At 42.6% G+C, this 17,780-nt stretch overlaps 1 protein-coding gene across 3 annotated transcripts in view; it reads left to right on the forward strand.

Moving 5' to 3' along the window:
• The first annotated feature begins 282 nt into the window (after positions 1 to 282).
• The window catches only part of TEDC1 (tubulin epsilon and delta complex 1), a 138,187-nt gene continuing 120,689 nt past the window's right edge, over positions 283 to 17,780 (forward strand). For 2 of the 3 annotated variants that reach the window (XM_040333199.1, XM_040333197.1), the window contains exons 1-2: positions 283 to 489; positions 12,528 to 12,624. In XM_040333199.1, the coding sequence (XP_040189133.1) occupies positions 370 to 489; positions 12,528 to 12,624 (217 nt within the window). In that variant the 5' untranslated portion in view covers positions 283 to 369. The remainder of the gene's footprint in view (positions 490 to 12,527; positions 12,625 to 17,780) is intronic. The other variant, XM_040333196.1, reaches the window with a different exon arrangement.

Genomic DNA, 17,780 nt, shown 5'->3' on the forward strand with positions numbered 1-17,780 from the left:
TACAGCACACAGAAAACCTTACTTCACCAAATCTTATGCCTAAAGTGACATAATACACTGCTAGTGAATGCTAAGAGGGATCTCCAATGTTTATAAAACGAAATCCTGGTTAAGACAGCAATATATTTGATGCACACCTTTTAGAAAATAAGAACACATTTGTAGTTGAGGAAGGAAAATGTACTATTACTTATCATGTAAACACAATCAACAGTCGCTTTTTCCAGAAACAAAGATGGCTGCTAGGGACCTGAACACGAGACTTTACTATAGTTACAACGGCTATTTCCGGTGTGCGTTTGACATTTCAGCTCGTCGCCTAGAAACGGTGGTCAGCAGCTGCCTTTCAAACTGCAGAAGTGAAGGGAAATGAAGAGGGACTGTAATATCAAACATGCTTTATGCGCCTTGTGTCGGGTTTTGTCTTTTTGCGGGTGTGTGTCGGATCCGGAGACTTTTAGAAAAGCAAAGTTTAACCGCCCAGAAGCAGTAAGTGCTCAAGTTTGTGATATGGTTGTATTTGGTGATTCTTTGCCAACAGTGGTCTGTGGTATTAGTTTTATCATTTTATGTTTACTGTCCTGGACATCAGTAATGCAACTATAAGAGCCTGGAATCCATCTCCAGTGCCTATTTTGTTAACCTCTTAACCCTTTCATGACTAAGCCTATTTAAGACATTTGGTGTTTTCTAGCAAAAAATATGTAAATTATGTAATATATACATAATAATAAATTTTTATATATATATATTAAAAAAATGATGATTGTTGCAATATTTTATTTTATTTCACACGGTATTTGTGCAGCAGTGTTTTAAATGCAACTTTTATGGGGAAAAATGTACTTTCATGAATAAAAAAAAAAAAAAAAAAAGTAAAGTTAGCCCAGTTTTTTTGTATAATATGATAGATACCAAAAATATCAAGCTTTAAAAATTGCACGCACTCGTGAAATGGTGACAAACTACAGTACTTAAAAATCCCCATAGTGCTAGAATTATTGCTCTCACTCTGACGATCGCGGCGATACCTCACATGTGTGATTTGAACACAGTTTACATACGCAGGCGTGATTTCCGTCTGCGTTTTTCTTTGTTGAGTGAGCTCACGGGGGCGATTTACATTTTTCATTCTTATTTATTTTTATAATATTATATTGTGTGTGTTGTGTGTGTTTTTTTTTTTTTTTTTTTTTTATCACTTTTTATTGCTGTCACAAGGAATGTAAACATCCCTTGTGACAGGTACTCTTTATGGGGGGGATCAGGGATCTAAAAGACCCCAAATCCCTCCTTTGCACTTCAAAGTATTCAGTTCGCCGAAAACGGCAATTCTGAATACTGTATAGTTTTTTTTAAAACCAGTGCCATTGGCAGCCAAGTAATCCGTGTTTACATTGAGGAGACTGCATCATAGCTGTTTACGTCTTCGTTCCAGTCTGGGGCTGGGCGCTGGAGGCGGCGGATCGTAGATCGGGGTCTCTCGTTGGGACGGGAGGGCCGGTCAGAGCCGCGGGAGGGGGGGGGGGAGGGAATGTCCCCTTCCGCTCCTCCGGTGTAACAACTGATCGGCTTCTAGCCACATGCAGCTGCGGGTATCATCCCGGTATAACCCACGAAAGCCGAGGACGCATGTATGGGTTAAAATAACTTGGAACCCAAAAACATTATATATTTTCTAAAAAGCAGCCCCGGAGAATGAAATGGTGGTGGTTGCAACTTTTTTATGTCACAAAGTATTTGCACAGTTAACTATCAAACGCATATGTTCATAAAAAATAAATTACTTTTAGGGCAGATACGCACACAATATGATACCCACATTTTTGGTCAAATTTAAAAGACAAGGTTGTGTTGAGTAAATAGATACTAAACATGTCAAGTCTTAATATTGTGTGTGCCTGTCATACCGTGAAAAACGATGGTACCCAAAAATATCCATACCTTTTTTAAAAAGCTTAACTGCTTGCCGACTGTCTCACGTAGATATACGTTGGCAGAATGACACGGGCAGGCAAAGCAACGTGCGGTCCCGCAATCGGGTCACTGAACGGGGGGATGCCTTTGTATACAAGGCATCTCCCTGTTCTGCTTGGTGACATGTCACTGATTGTCTGCTTCCTCTCATCTGAAGCAGCGATCAGTGATGTGTCACAGTAAGCCACGCCCCCTAACAGAATCACACCCTAGAACACACTTAACCACTTCCTGCCCCCCCTAGTGGTTAACCCCTTCACTGCCAGTCACATTTATACAGTAATCAGTGCATTTTTATAGCACTGTTCGCTGTATATATGTGAATGGTTCCAAAATAACATCAAAAGTGTCCGATGTGTCCTCCATAATGTCGCAGTCACCAAAAAAATTGCAGATCGCCGCCATAATAAGTAAAAATAAATAATAATAATAATAAAAATGCCATGACACTACCCTCTATTTTGTGGACGCTATAACTTTTGCACAAACCAATCAATATACACTTATTGCGATATTATTTTTTTCCCCAAAAATATGTAGAAGAATAAACTAAACTGAGAACATTTTTTATTATAGCAAAAAGTACAAAATATTGCATCCAAAAAAAGTCCTGCAAGCAACTTCTTTTAGACTCTTCAGGAGCGGTGTAAAGCGCCCCTGCCTATTTAAATCAATGGGCAGCGCCTGCAAAGCGGGGCTTTGTGGGCTCTAGCAGTGGTTAAAAGGGTTAAAAGGTCCCCACTGAAAAGTGCGGCTAAAACTACAGTAAAGCGTTGCTAAAACTAGCAGCGTTTTACCACCGACGCCCCTGCGCTTTCAGTGTGAAAGGGACTCTTAGGGCCAGTTCACACCACATGCAGTCCAGTGCGTTTTTTTTTTTTTTTTTTTTTCCAGAATCAAAAATGGCATAGTTCACACCAATGCTTGCAGTTCCAGTTCTATAAAAAAAAGTAGAACATGCTGCATTTTACCTGCGCTGTACTGGAACACTGTAAAAGTCATCAAAAACGCACCTAAATGCACCAAAAACACACTGGAACACACTTGTCCTTATCTAAGGTTAATAAAAAAGAGGTATGAAAAAAACCACTGGACTGCATTAAAAACGTGCATGCAATAAAAGCACCTGGAACGCATCCGGATTGCTTTTCTATGGTGTGAACTGTCCCTTTTTTTTTTTTTTTTTTTTTTGAGCTTTGGCGTCTATTATCAGAATTTTTTTTTTTTTGTAGCAGTAACCCTGCTAAACGCACCTAAATGCCACTAATATAATTTTTTGAGCTTTTTTTTTTTTCCCTTTACTGCAAAAAAACACTACCTAAATGCTCTTAAACGCTATTACAAAAGGCTATTATCAGCATTTTTTTTTTATCCAGCTTTTTTAACTTAAAAAAAAAAAAAAAAAAAAGCTAGAGCGCATGGAGCCTTATGCCGTGTACACATAGCTGTTTTTTGTGATGAAAAAAACAACATTTTTAAAAATGTCATTTAAAATGAACGTGTGTGGGGATAACGTGGTTTTATGTCTTCTGAAAAAAAAAATTCGAACATGCTTCAATTTTTTTTATGTCGTTTTTTTTTTTGTCATAAAAAATGATCGTGTGTGTGTGGGCTAAAACGACGTTTAAAACAAAGTTTTTAAACCCGCGCATGCTCAGAAGCTTATGACGCGAGCTTGAATGGAACAGAGTGCCGCCGTACGTGCTGAACGTAACCGCGGTTTGCTAGAGCATTTTGAAAAAAACGATGGCGTGTAGGCAACGTCGTTTTTTAAAATGAAGTTTGAAAAACGTCGTCTTTTTTTTTTTTTCATGAGAAAAAACAACGTTTTTTTACAAGACAAAAAACGACCGTGTGTACGTGGCATTAAAGTGATACTAAAACAAACACTGTTTAATTTACATTGTCCCTTCTATTTCAGTATATGGATGATGGCACTACATTTTTTAAATTATTTTAATAAAAAGTACCTTTTTCCTAATCAATATACAGCTGTCACACAATCCAGATCTTTTCCAAGGTTGTCTGCAGGGAAACCCAAGCATAAGTGTCCTCTGCTGCTGGTCACGTGTTCAAAAAATAAAATAAAAATGATCTTAGTTATGGACTGTTCTCCTTTTTGGAAGTTTTCCCCTGGGGCATAACCCGGGCAGATGTCCTCCAAAAAAATAAATAAAAAATTCTTAAACTGCCACTCCACTCAGCAGTATAGTTGGTGTTCTGTGGCACTTCAAATGGAGTAATTCTTAGGGGTGTAGTCTGTGGCTGTAATAGCTGGATGGTAATGTATCCATAAGTTGGGTGGTTGGAAAAGAAAGGGATATTAAGGCTGCATTCACACCTGAATGCAGTGTATTGTCCCGCCATTTGCCGCGACAAAACGCGTCGTTTTTAGCCTACAATACGCCGGAGGGGTGATTGAAACATTGGCGGCTATGCCGAACGCCGAAAGCCGCCTGGAAAAAAAGGGTCCGTGACTTGTTTTGAGCTTCAGGCGTAAGGCGTTTCTGCGTTTGGCGTGGAGATGTGAACCACACAGGTATTGCAGGCTGCAATAGCGTCGGGCGTAAAAACGCCTAGGTGTGAATGGAGCCTAAGGGGTTAAAAAGGAAGGCCATCCTTCAGAGTGTGTCCAGAACTGCAAGACCTGTAAGGAAAAATCAGGGAGGTCATCGCCTCCCCCTCCCTGTTTTTTCGCCACTCCACTCATGTTGCCACCACCCCTTTCCATGTGGCCGGACCCCACATTAATTGGGAAGCTCCAAGCCTTGTTGGCTGAATTGAACATGGAGCCTAGAGAGAGTTCGCTGGTGACAGAGGCAGCTTCTTTGCCTCCAGACAGTACACCCGTAATCCTAGCGGCAATTGTTGCAGCGCACAGTTCAGGTCCTCGTTGCCGAATCGAATAATGCTGAAAACAGACTAAGGCGCAATAATATCAGAGTACTGAGTCTGCCTGAGGGGAAGGAGCGAGACCGTCCGGCAGAAGAGTTCTTAAAAACCTCTTGGGCCTCACAGGCGTTTCTTTTACCTAATGTGGTGGAAAGAGCCCACAGGCCGGCAATAATACACAACCTTTCCTGGTCTGCTTCCTTAATTTTCATTATGGGGACAGAATTCTTTCTGAGGCCCGCCAGCGCCCCACACTCAAATACGGTAATGCCTCTGCTCTTTTTTTCCCTGACTTTTTGGCTGAATTGTAGAGAGGAGAAAACCTTCAATGATGTCCGTAAATGGCTCAGAGACAAAAACATTAAATACATCATTATGCTTTACCCCAGCCTCCTTCCAGTCCAGCATGGAGGCACGGTGGGTTTCTTTGACACCTCGGCAGATGCTGACGATTGGCTGACCAGTTGTTCTTTTGAAATTTTCCACACCCTGGCTTGCTTTATCCTACTAACTATATTACAACTACCGGAGCGACCTTATAATTTTTCAGCGCGTGACGCGTACTTATCCCCCAAAGTTTATTTTTTAAAGTGACCAACTGCCGTGGTCGAATTGCTATTTTCCACCTACCTGGAATAATTTCAAAAAGGTTTAATTTTAAGTTTGGATTTAGGGCAGTGATGGCAAACCTTGGCACTCCGGATGTTTTGGAACTACATTTCCCATGATGCTCCACTACACTGCATGAGCATCATGGGAAATTTAGTTCCAAAACATCTGGGCTGCCATGGTTCACCATCACTGGTTTAGGGTATAAAACTGACTGGACTTGTTGTTGGGGTTATTTCAGATCGCTGCTGGTTACAGTGTGGTAAACCAAGTGAACTCCACCTGTGGTCAGCAGGGTGCTTGTAGCTCTTTAAGCCCTGGTTCACACTGGAGCGTTTTGACATGTCAAATCGGCGCCAGTTGCCATCAATGGCACCGTCCTAATCGGTTCGACACCGCATCTGCACTGATTTCAAAAACGAGTTTCTGTGCTACTGTTTGTGATTTACACAGAAACCTGCACAGATGTCTCTGAAATCGGGGCCGAAATCGGGACTGACATGCGGGAGTAAAATCGTGCGGGTTCAGCTGGACTTGCACGGCTTCATTCCCACAGCTCAGTGTGAACCTGGGCTAAGTGTAGTTTTGTTTTGCAATTTGCTATGTTGGATATATGGCTAGATAAGTATGGTCTAGTGTTCATTGCCTCCTCTGATATTCTGCTCTACGCCCCCCCCCCCCCCCCCCATTCTAGCCAGCCGTGATGGATCTGAGACTTGTATCTTGGAAAGTCGGGGGTTTAAATAAGATAAAGAAGGCGTTTAATGTTTAAATCTCTGAGTCGCCACAAGACGCATATATTGTTTTTACAGGTTTTTTACAGCATGTTATGGGCAACAAGATCCTTGCTTTAAAGTGGAGGTTCACCCAAAAACTCAATTTTTAACATTAGATTGAGGCTCATTTTGGGCAGCAGAATCGGGTGTTTTTTTAAAAAACTAAGCAGTACTTACCGTTTTAGAGAGTGATGTTCTCCGCCGCTTCCGGGTATGGGCTGCGGGACTGGGCGTTCCTATTTGATTGACAGGCTTCCAACGGTCGCATACAGCGCGTCACGATTTTCCGAAAGTAGCCGAACGTCGGTGCGCAGGCGCCGTATAGAGCTGCACCGACGTTCGGCTTCTTTCGGCTACTCGTGACGCGATGTATGCGACCGTCGAAAGCCTGTCAATCAAATAGGAACGCCCAGTCCCGAAGACCATACCCGGAAGCGGCGGAGAAGATCTATCTCTAAAACGGTAAGTACTGCTTTGTTTTAAAAAAAAAAACACCCGATTCCCCTTCACAAAATGAGCCTCAATCTAATGTTAAAACATTTTTTTCGGGTGAACTCCCGCTTTAAGCAGACCCTGGATACAGCAGTCCTTTCATGCAACATATTCCTGTTACCCAAGGGGTGTGGCTATTTTACTGAGTAAATCTCTTCTTTATAAGGTTCTATAGGTTTTGTACACCCTCTATTAAAATTAGCCACACTTTAATTCTCTGGACTCTATATAGCCGGAGACTTCAATGCCATACTGGATCCATCTCTGGATGCTTCCAATCCCAACAGAGTTTAAACCCTTGATTTATCTCAATGGCCACACACCTAATTATACGGAAATTTGGAGATGGAAGCATTAACAAGGGCTTTTTCCTTCTATTCCTAAATCGGGATCCAGGATTGACCTGGTCTTTGGCAATACTGGCGCTCTGACGGCAGCGCGGGAGATCTCGCATTTGCTGCATGCTTTCTTGTTGATTGGCTTGTGTTCAGAATCACACAGATGCGTACAAATGGTAACGCAAGTGTGCTGCGCTTTGTGTTGGCGTGCATTCAGAAAAGCACAGATGCAATCGAATAATAAAGCATGCGTGTTGCCACATGATTTTGTGTGTGTGTGTTCAGATGTAAATGAATGGTAACAAGTGCATTGCTGTGTGTTCCCCCAAAAAGCAAGGCATGCGTTTTCATGTGGATTGCCATGCATTCGGAAATGCACAAATGCAAACCCAACCGCGATGCGCATTTTCTGTGCTGGTTGCTGTGCATTTGTAAATGTGCAAATGCGAACAAATGGTAACACAAGCATGTTGCGCTTTATCAAAATGCATGGAAAATTGTGTGTTTTCTTGTGGACTACTGTGCGTTTGGAAACACGCAGTTGCGAATGGTGATGCAAGAGTGTTGTGCATTTTTCCAAACGCATGGCAAAGCATGCTTCTTTTTTTTTTTTTGTGAGGGTTGCCAAGCATTTAGAAATGCACAGATGCAAACGAATGGTAATGCAAGCGTGTCGCGCATTTTTGAAATGCACGGCATGCGTTTGGAGATTGCCGTGCATTTGGAAACGCGAAGATGCGAGTGAGTGGTAATGCAAGCGTGATTCGCTTTTTCGAAATGCACAGCAAAGCACGTTTTTTATTTTCTACGTGCTGCACGTTCAGAAGCGCATTAATGAGAATGCAGCCTTAATGGTAACACAAACGTGACACACATCGCTGCACATTTTTGAAATGCACGGCTGCCATTTTTTTGCACTGCAGTTTGCCGTGTGTTCAGAAAAACACACAGATGCAAATGAATGGTAATGCAAGTTGTGCTTTTTCGAACCATTCGCCAAAGTATGTGTCTTCTTGCGAGCTGCAGTGCGTTAGAAAATGTGCAGATGTGAACTAATGGTAACGCAAGTGTGTTTCTCGTTGCAATGCAATTTGTGCAGGTTACCGCACGTTTAAAACGTGCAGATGCAAACTAATGTTAACGCACGTGCGCTGCCACGTGTTTTCAATGTGCGTGTATTCTGTGCTGGTTGCACAGAAATAAAAATACAGTCTAAATGGTAATGTAAGCGCGACACACATTGCTGTGCATTTTTAAAACACACGGCAATGCGTGCACTTTTTACTGCGGGTTGCCGTGCATTTTTGAAATGACAGTTATAAAGTAACACAAACGTGACGCACATTGCCATGTGTTTTCGAAACGCATGTCAAAGTGTGCATTTTCTGTGTGGGTTGCCATGCATTCAGAATAACGCAGATGCGAACCCAGCCCAAATGGCACTGAGTAACATGCGTTTGGGCATTGCCATGCGTTTCCTGTGCGGGTTGCGTGAGCAAGCATTCATAGAACAGAACTCGGCACTGGGAGAAGAGGAGGGTCGCAACTTTTCTGTGCAAAACCATTCCAAAGATCAAGTAGTTATAACATGTTCTTTCTAAAAGCAATTTTTTTATTTATTTATTCACTTCCACTTCCTGCTTATACCCTATTTACTGCAGAGAGGAATGAAGTGTGGGTACACCATACCATTCCATTCCATTCCTTCCCTTTCACCACCCACAAGGCCACAAAAACACCCACAGCAGTGGTGGCTGGTGGTCAAAATTATTGGGGGGGACGGCAAACAGACTGGCCCCCCTCACTCAGGGATCCCCCCCCCTTCGATCAGCGATTTTCTTGCACCAAAGCCACCCCCCACATGATCAGTGACCTTGCCTTCTACTGCGGTAGAGGTGTGGGGAGGAGGACGAGGTGGCGGTGCACTGCTGAATCCAGAGTAGGCTGCTGACGGGCCGAAGCTTCTCCTTCTGCCTGGCCGAGCAGGGGGCGGGTCCTGAGACCCCTTCTAAGACTCCCAGCCAATAGGGTCTCAGGCGCTGCTTCCTGATTGGCCAGGAGGAGAAGCAAGAAGATATTGGCGCATGTTAATTTGCTAATGTCACACAAGTGGGTGGGCTTTGAGCCCACCCCCCTTTTTTTTAAGCCAATTCCAGCCTCTGGCTCTAATCGCAGGCTTTTATAAAAAAAAACACACACATTGAAATCCATGCGTTAGGGGCCGGTTGCAGGGATTGAAGGGGGCGCTCCTAATGGACGGGCTGCTGCTGGCCCACAGTAACCCTTAGACCCACCCACATCAGCTGGTACACCCACATAACCCACCCTGAAACTACAGAGGTTCAGAGGATCAAGGGAGATGTAGTATCAGGACTGGCAAAGAAAGAAAGAAAACGGGTAGTCAGAACTTAGAAATTTAGGTCAGGAGGGCGGGTGACATCGCAGACACAGAAACCTGGTGTATACAGCTAAAGGAGGCAAGTTTCACACCAATGGACAGTGTAGCTTTGATTCATTCACATACACAATGTAACTTATTTTTGGGGAGGATGCTGACGCGGCTCTTTAACCATGTGATCGTGTATGGCGAGGAGAGCCGATCAGCGGCATCTTCTTGCAGGGGAGAACAGGGCACTGATCATCAGGCTTCATTTGTACTCCCGACTGTAGGAAGTCTAAAGTCTTGCTTATGCTATATTTACAAAGGATGCCAACCCTTGTTTCCACAACAGGAAACATAGGCCTTCCAAACTCTATAGTAGATCGTGCTGGAAGCTAGCTACATTGCTATAATTGGAGAGCCTGAATGTCCCTTTAGAACGAGGGTCTCAACAGCCAACCGTCAAATTCAGCATTTGTAAAGTGGGTACTGGCCCTCGTGACAGCAGATCTTGGCGTAAAGATAGAGGCCAAGGATCTGCCACTGCCATCTACATACCAGGATCTCCTGGGCCATGCCGGGGAAACTAGGATCACCAATTTCTGTTCCCCTCTGATCCTGTGTAACAGGCCCGGAGCAACTGAACTGGAGAGAACGCATAAATCAGAGAAGGCTGATCCCAAGGCATCTGTCCCGCAAGTGAGCGGGTCCCTTGTTCTGGACACAAATTTATCCAATTTCATGTTGAACCTGGACGCAAAAAGATTTATGGTCCGGTGTACCCCATCTCTGGCAATGGCCAGAAAGACATCTGGATGTAGGGACCACTCCCCTTGGAGCAATGGCTGGCGGCTTAAGAAGTCTGCCTGACAGTTTTCTACCCCTGGGATAAATACCGCAAATGGGCAAGGAACATGCTCTTCTGCCCAAACCAGAAAATGGCTTGCCTCTTTCAGGGCTGCCCGACTCTTGGTGCCACCCTGGTGATCGATATAGGCCACTGCCGTGGCATTGTCGGACTGGATCCTGACAGGGTATCTTCGCAGTCTGCCTGTCCAGGCCCTTAGGGCCAGGCGCACTGCCTGAATTTCTAAAATGTTGATGGGCAAGGTCTTCTCGGATTCTGACCATTCCCCCATGAACAACATTCTCTAGTATGGCTCACCAGCCTAAAAGGCTGGCATTGGTCGTCGCTATCTTCCAAGTGATTGGAACTAAGGTTTTCCCCTTCTGCATATTTTCGTTTAGCAACCACCACTTAAGACTTTGGCATACGCTTGGAGTCAATCGTGTTGGACAATCCAAATCCTGGCTTCTTCTTCTCCAGGCAGACAAGATACTGTTGTGCAACAGTCTTGAATGGAACTGAGCATAGGGAACTGCTTCGAATGGAGCTACCATCTCCCCTAACAATCTAATACAGAGACATACGGGAGACTCTTCCCTTGTCCTGATCGTGTGAACCAGATCTCTTGTTGTGCAGACTTTTGCCTGGGGTAAAACATATCTTCTTGAGGGCTGTCTACTACCAGACCCAAGTACTACAGTCTTTTACTGGCTGCAAGGGGGATTTTTCTAGGTTGATAGTTCAACCCAGATGCTCCAGATACCTGACCGTGCAGGCTATACTCCGATCCAGTCCTTTTATGGACTGATCGATCAGTAATAGGGCGTCTAGTTATGGCCTTACCGCTATATACCCTGGGCTCTTAGTCCTGCTAACAGCGGAGCCAGGACCTTTTGTAAACACTCGTGCAGTGGCCAACCCGAAGGGCAAGGCCACAAACTGAAAGTGTCGCTGCTCTTCCGTGAATCGCAGAATCTTCTGGTGACCAGGGAAAATTGGAACACGGAGATATGCATCCTTGATGTCTATTGACGCTAAGAACTCTTCTCCCCGAAGGGAGGACACCACTGACCGAATTGATTCCATGTAAAAAGAGCGGATGTTTAGAAATTGGTTCAGGCCCTGAACTGAGCTGTTTTGTCAGTAGGCCTTTTATGGTCATTCCCAATCAAGATGAGGATAACAACGGGTGGCTGGGGTTCTCACTAGATAGGAAAATGACACAGGGAAGCTGGTCTTTAGTTATAGTTTATCTGGTTGAAAGAAGACACAAGTCCATCCAGTTCAACCCAAAGCACACCTCGATTAATACACTGTCCTATGCCCATAATTTATCCAGAGGAAGAAGGAAAAACTTCAGCCTGGGATGGATGTTCTCTACTATAACTGAAAAGGTGTGGGGAGAAGCCTCCATTTTAAAGATTTGATGAAGAGTTTCCTGTCTGGTTGGAGGAACTACGATCTCCCAGGCGCTGTCCTGAAAAACTACTGGAAATCTAGTTACCAGTAAGCCTTAAATAACAATTTTACAAGCAGTAAAGCATACAACGTAGGTATAGGAAGGCATAGAAGGAAGTGTTTTTAAGACGGAGGTCCGGCCAAAAAATAAATAAAAAAAATTAACAGCCAGCAGCTACACATACTGCAGCCGCTGGCTTATAATAGCGGAACACTTGCTTGTCCTGGAGTCCAGCGATGTCGGCAACGCAGCTGATGTTTCATCAGCTGTTGGGTGCTGCCGCTGCCATTGCGGGTAAGGGAACCCAGCGGTGTAGCCTTACGGCTTCACGCTGGAAACCCTACTGCGCATGCGCGAGGCCCTGCTTCTCTCTCCTACTGGCCCGGTGACGGGGATGGAGGGGGGAGCCCCCACGAGGATGTCATGGGCCACGGCGCGAATCCCGGAAATGGGGACAGGATACCTGTCAAAGATATCCTGTCCCACCCCCCCCCCCCTTCCACCCAAAAGGTACCAATTGTGGCACCGGAGGGGGAGAGAAGACAAATGAGCGGAAGTTCCACTTTTGGATGGAACTCTGCTTTTAAGCAGACTTGTATTTTTTTTTTTTTCACAAGAAAAAGCAGACTTCTATTTATTTAGCCGAGACTTCCACTTTTTAATGCTTTTGATCAGCAAGTTTAAATTCATGTATGTAATCACTTTGAGCTAAATATTTTTCCATATCTTAACTTTTCACTTCTGTCTTATTTGGCAGGCTTCGGAGTTCTGGAAACTTTTGCACTGCTTATTAATACAAACCTACTCAAGAAGGGACCATTCATCAGTTTCAAGGAACGGAAAAGAAACTAAAGGTGTCTTTTTATTTTCATTATTCAACATATATTGTTAATTAATTTTGTGCAATGTTACTGTCAAGAACTATTGCAAAGTGTTTTGCTTTCTTATGTTTTGTTTGCTATAGAATAAGCATTTGAGATTTCCACATTACGTAGTATTAAAAACTCATTGAAAATTCAACTCCCTTTCCTCACCATGTCTTAGCCATAGTTAACTGGGTGGAAAGAAGGTACAGTATATGTAAGAAAATGTATTGTACATCACATACAGAGGTTTGGGAAGGTAGCAAAGAAAGTAGCCATTTAAAAATTAGAACCAGTCTATAGATGCAGTAAAAAAAAAGTGTAGGTCTTCTCCCCTTTTTTATTTTTTATTATATACACACAGGGTATGTAGAAGAAGAGAGATGGAATGGTTTTTAAGAATAGTTGGCGTTCAACTTGTTTGGGGTCCACCTGTGGTAAATTCAGTTGATTGGATATGATTTGAAAAGACACACACCTGTCTATATAAGGTCTCAAAGTTAACCGTGCATGTCAGAGCACAAACCAAGCCATGACGTATCTGCTCCAAAGCGCTCTAAACCTTAGACTGGGGCGAAGAAAAGAACCTAAGCACACAGCCAAGATAACAAAGAAGTGGCTTCGGGAAAACTCTGTGAATGTCTGAGTGACACAGCCAGGTCCCAGACTTGAACCTGATTGAACATCTCTGGAGAGAAATGGCTGTGCACTGACCCTCCAACCTGATAGAGCTTGAGAGGTCCTGCAAAGAAGAATGGGAGAAACTGCCCAAAAAATAGGTGCGCCAAAGTTGAAGCATCATACGCAAAAAGACTCCAGGTTGCTTCAACAAAGCATTGAGCAAAGGCTGTGAATAGTTTGTGTGTGTGTTTTTTCTTTAAATACATTTGCAAAGATTTAAAATAAACTTATTTTCATGTTTCCATTATGGGGTATTGTTTGTAGAATTTTGAAGAAAATAATGAATTTAATCCATTTTGGAATAAGGTTGTAACTTCACAAAATGTGGGAAAAGTGAAGCGCTGTGAATACTTTCTGGATTGTGTGTGTGTGTTGTGTGTGTTTTTTTTTTTCTCCTCTCTCCCCTTCCTGGATTATTTTTGTAGAATAAGGATATCGTTTAGATTGGCTTTAAGTATCTTAATGGCCTTTCGGTTTCTTTTTGCTTGTCTTTCTCAACACACTGAATTTATCCTACCTCAAGAGAAGAATGTTGCACACACCACCACCAGAACAGGAAGGACTTTCTGCCAAAGTAATACCTGACACTGTGCATGCCAATGATCCAAATCAAAACCCTTGCGATTCTGCAATGCTCCATACACCAACTCAACATAAGACATGGACAGAAAATAAATATTCAGAACCCTCCCCACCTCCTTATAGACTTCTACATTGAAAGGGCACTGATGCAAGAAGTGATCTGTGGTTTCCATTATACCCTGACACTCTGCTCTTGGACAACCACGGTTGTCCAAAGAGCAGTACTTCATGTTTCCCCTCATGTAGAGCCTACCGTGAAAAGTGAGCCAGTCCTGGTCCCTAAACTTCAAGGGAATTCGTTCAGAAATTTTATTAAATGCAAGCCCTCCCTCATGTAAAGCAAGGTGAATTTGCGCTTCTCCTTAATAATATCAAATATAAAAATAAATGAATTAGTGATGGCAGGTAACCTATTGATAAGTGATACTAAAGGGTTAAGTCCAAATTAGGACACTTCAGGACTCTAATTGGATTCAGTGTGTGGAAAAAGAGAGTTTGGGCTCTTTCACACATCGGCTCAGTTTTTTAGATCAGTTTTTTTTTCATCAGTTGATCCGTTTTTCCATCAGTTTTTCCATCCGTTTTTTTTTTTTGGGGGGGGGCTTTTTACATATTTTGATGAAAAACGGATGTTAGCGGATCGGAATGTAAACGGGTCATCCGCTAACGTCCGTTTCGTTTTTTTGACGGAAGAAAAATAGGGTCTTCTTCCGTCCAAAAAAACGGAGCTTAACGCAGACGGATGCTAACGGACGTTAGCGGATGCTCATCCGCTAACGGACGTTAACCCATAGGGAAGCATTGCGGTCCGTTAACGGACGTCCAAAAAATGGACGAACGGAACGGACGTGTGAAAGAGCCCTTTGAGATGAAAAAAACTTTCAATATGGTGCTGCAAAAATAAGGTTTGCTGGAATATTCAGCAAGCAAAAGTATATTGGTAAAGTGATAGTGCGCAACCCACAAACTTATAAGTAAAAAAAAAAAAAAATATATATATATATATATATATATATATATATATATATATATATATATATATATATATATATATGGAAAAAATAACATATGATAAAATAAACCAGAATAGAATCTGTAATGCAAATTCCTGTGTGAAAAGTTAATTCAAAGCACATGAACTGGTAATGAGTGCAAAGAATCAGTCATAGTCCATAAACCGACATTCCTAGTTTCTGACACCATTGATCCACTTGCTTGAATATAGAAATATTGATACATCCATGCAGTGCAGATAACACAGTGAATAATGTAGATAAATGAGCCTCTTACCAGAGAGACGATTTCATGGGCATATCATCCCAGACCTGGGAGCTGTAGTTCCTGCAGGTAGAAAGGATCTGGCGTTTCTGAGCTTCTCAGGTGCAACAGCGCTTGTAATCCACTCCTCAGCAGTAGAACAGTCAGCATACACAGCTCTCCCGGATATTTTAAAAATCAAGTAGCAACAAAGTAGAAAAAAGAAGAGGACTTCATAGTGTAATACTTTCCAGCAGAAAAACACTTCTTTAATAAAAGAGTTTCTGAATACAAACAATATTGATACTTATGCAGTAGCAATTTGAACAGAAACAAATAAAACAAAAAGAAGCGGTATAATAAATCCAGATAGCCTCGGTAGCAACCAGCAGGCTAAAAAATATATATTGGCAACGTCTTTGAAAAATATACTCCAACCTACGCGGCGTTTCGCCCTTCTAACAGGCTTCCACTGGGAAAGGAGGCAGTCTGCAGTCTGCCTCCTTTCCCAGTGGAAGCCTGTTAGAAGGGCGAAACGCCGCGTAGGTTGGAGTATATTTTTCAAAGACGTTGCCAATATATATTTTTTAGCCTGCTGGTTGCTACCGAGGCTATCTGGATTTATTATACCGCTTCTTTTTGTTTTATTTGTTTCTGTTCAAATTGCTACTGCATAAGTATCAATATTGTTTGTATTCAGAAACTCTTTTATTAAAGAAGTGTTTTTCTGCTGGAAAGTATTACACTATGAAGTCCTCTTCTTTTTTCTACTTTGTTGCTACTTGATTTTTAAAATATCCGGGAGAGCTGTGTATGCTGACTGTTCTACTGCTGAGGAGTGGATTACAAGCGCTGTTGCACCTGAGAAGCTCAGAAACGCCAGATCATTTCTACCTGCAGGAACTACAGCTCCCAGGTCTGGGATGATATGCCCATGAAATCGTCTCTCTGGTAAGAGGCTCATTTATCTACATTATTCACTGTGTTATCTGCACTGCATGGATGTATCAATATTTCTATATTCAAGCAAGTGGATCAATGGTGTCAGAAACTAGGAATGTCGGTTTATGGACTATGACTGATTCTTTGCACTCATTACCAGTTCATGTGCTTTGGACTACCAGTTTTTATGTGCTTTGAATTAACTTTTCACACAGGAATTTGCATTACAGATTCTATTCTGGTTTATTTTATCATATGTTATTTTTTCCATATATATATATATATATATATATATATATATATATATATATATATATATTTTTTTTTTACTTATAAGTTTGTGGGTTGCGCACTATCACTTTACCAATAAGCCCTCCCTCATACTATGACCTGGGCAATCTCTTGAGGCCAGTGTCCCATGAACGACCGTACCCACAATCCTCACACCCAGTAATCTCCTAGGGAGGGATCTGATATCTTCTGCTGTCACATTTCATCGCCTGAACATTTTCAGGCACAGGGGCAACATAAGCTGGGAGCCTACAGTGCTTGACCCTCAGGCTTTTCACTGGCCTGCCATTCTCCCAACCGTTCAGAAAAGGCCTAGACCAAATCTTGAAAATACCTACCCATGCAGGCGAACTCTCTGCTAGCATATTACCAAAAATATGTTTTAAAAGCCTCAGAAGAAAACTGGGTGGACCATCCCTAGGCCACCCTTCCACCTGCATAGGTAAGTTACATTCCGCTTCACAAGGTTCAGCCTGTTTCCCCGTAACTAAAAGAAACAACTATAAATCCGGGTATAGCGAGGTATGGAGGTCAAGATGCAAACAAAACTATATAAGACATGCAGAAAGGAGGGTATCGGGTAGGTCTTGATCAAGTGAACCCTTTCCCTCAAGGAGAGCTGCCATCCCTTCCAGCACTTCACCTTGACGTCGGCATCATTAAGCCCGGCTTCCCAATTTGACTTGCTGTAATCGCTGGGGCCGAATTCAATGCCTAACACTTTCTCTCTGCTGAGGCCTCTGGAAGATGTCTGGAAGATCAAAGCTCCCGCCTCCCTCCCTCATCCAGAAGACTTTAGTTCTATCATGATTGACCTTAGAGCCTGATGCCTCAGAATACTGCTCTACCACCAAGACCACATTCCTGTGCCTCCCCCTGGCCCAGAGATAATGACAGAATCGTCATCAGCATAGGCAACAACCCTCAAGGGTGTAGGGTGTGTATGAATCCATGCAAAGGAGAAAAATACCAGCAGGGGAAAAAATATATAAGATAATATGGTAAATCAAAAGAACTGCTGCCTCTATAGATTACTACCACCTAGGTGGAGTAAATGAATGAAGGAGAAAAATAAGTAGGTGTGGTGCTGTTTAATGGATTATAATTGACTCTCAATGTGGTGGTGATGTAATGTGGGTGTGAATATAACACCAGTAAATGTGCAAAATTATGACAAATAAATTATAAGTAAACATGTGCATGTAAATAAGCAATAAAATGAATACAAATTTAAAAAGTTAAAATCCTATTGAGCATTCAAATAAGTCCTAATTAGATATTCAAAAAAGTGCTTGTGGTGGTGAAAAGTGATCTCTAATGTAAATGATTTCTGGATGAAATAAATTCAATAAATAGAGCATTCAAAACCGTTCAAGAAAGTGCTTGTGCTGGTG

Source organism: Rana temporaria, chromosome 13 (genome assembly GCF_905171775.1).
Source record: "Rana temporaria chromosome 13, aRanTem1.1, whole genome shotgun sequence".
NCBI classification, from domain to species: domain Eukaryota; kingdom Metazoa; phylum Chordata; class Amphibia; order Anura; family Ranidae; genus Rana; species Rana temporaria.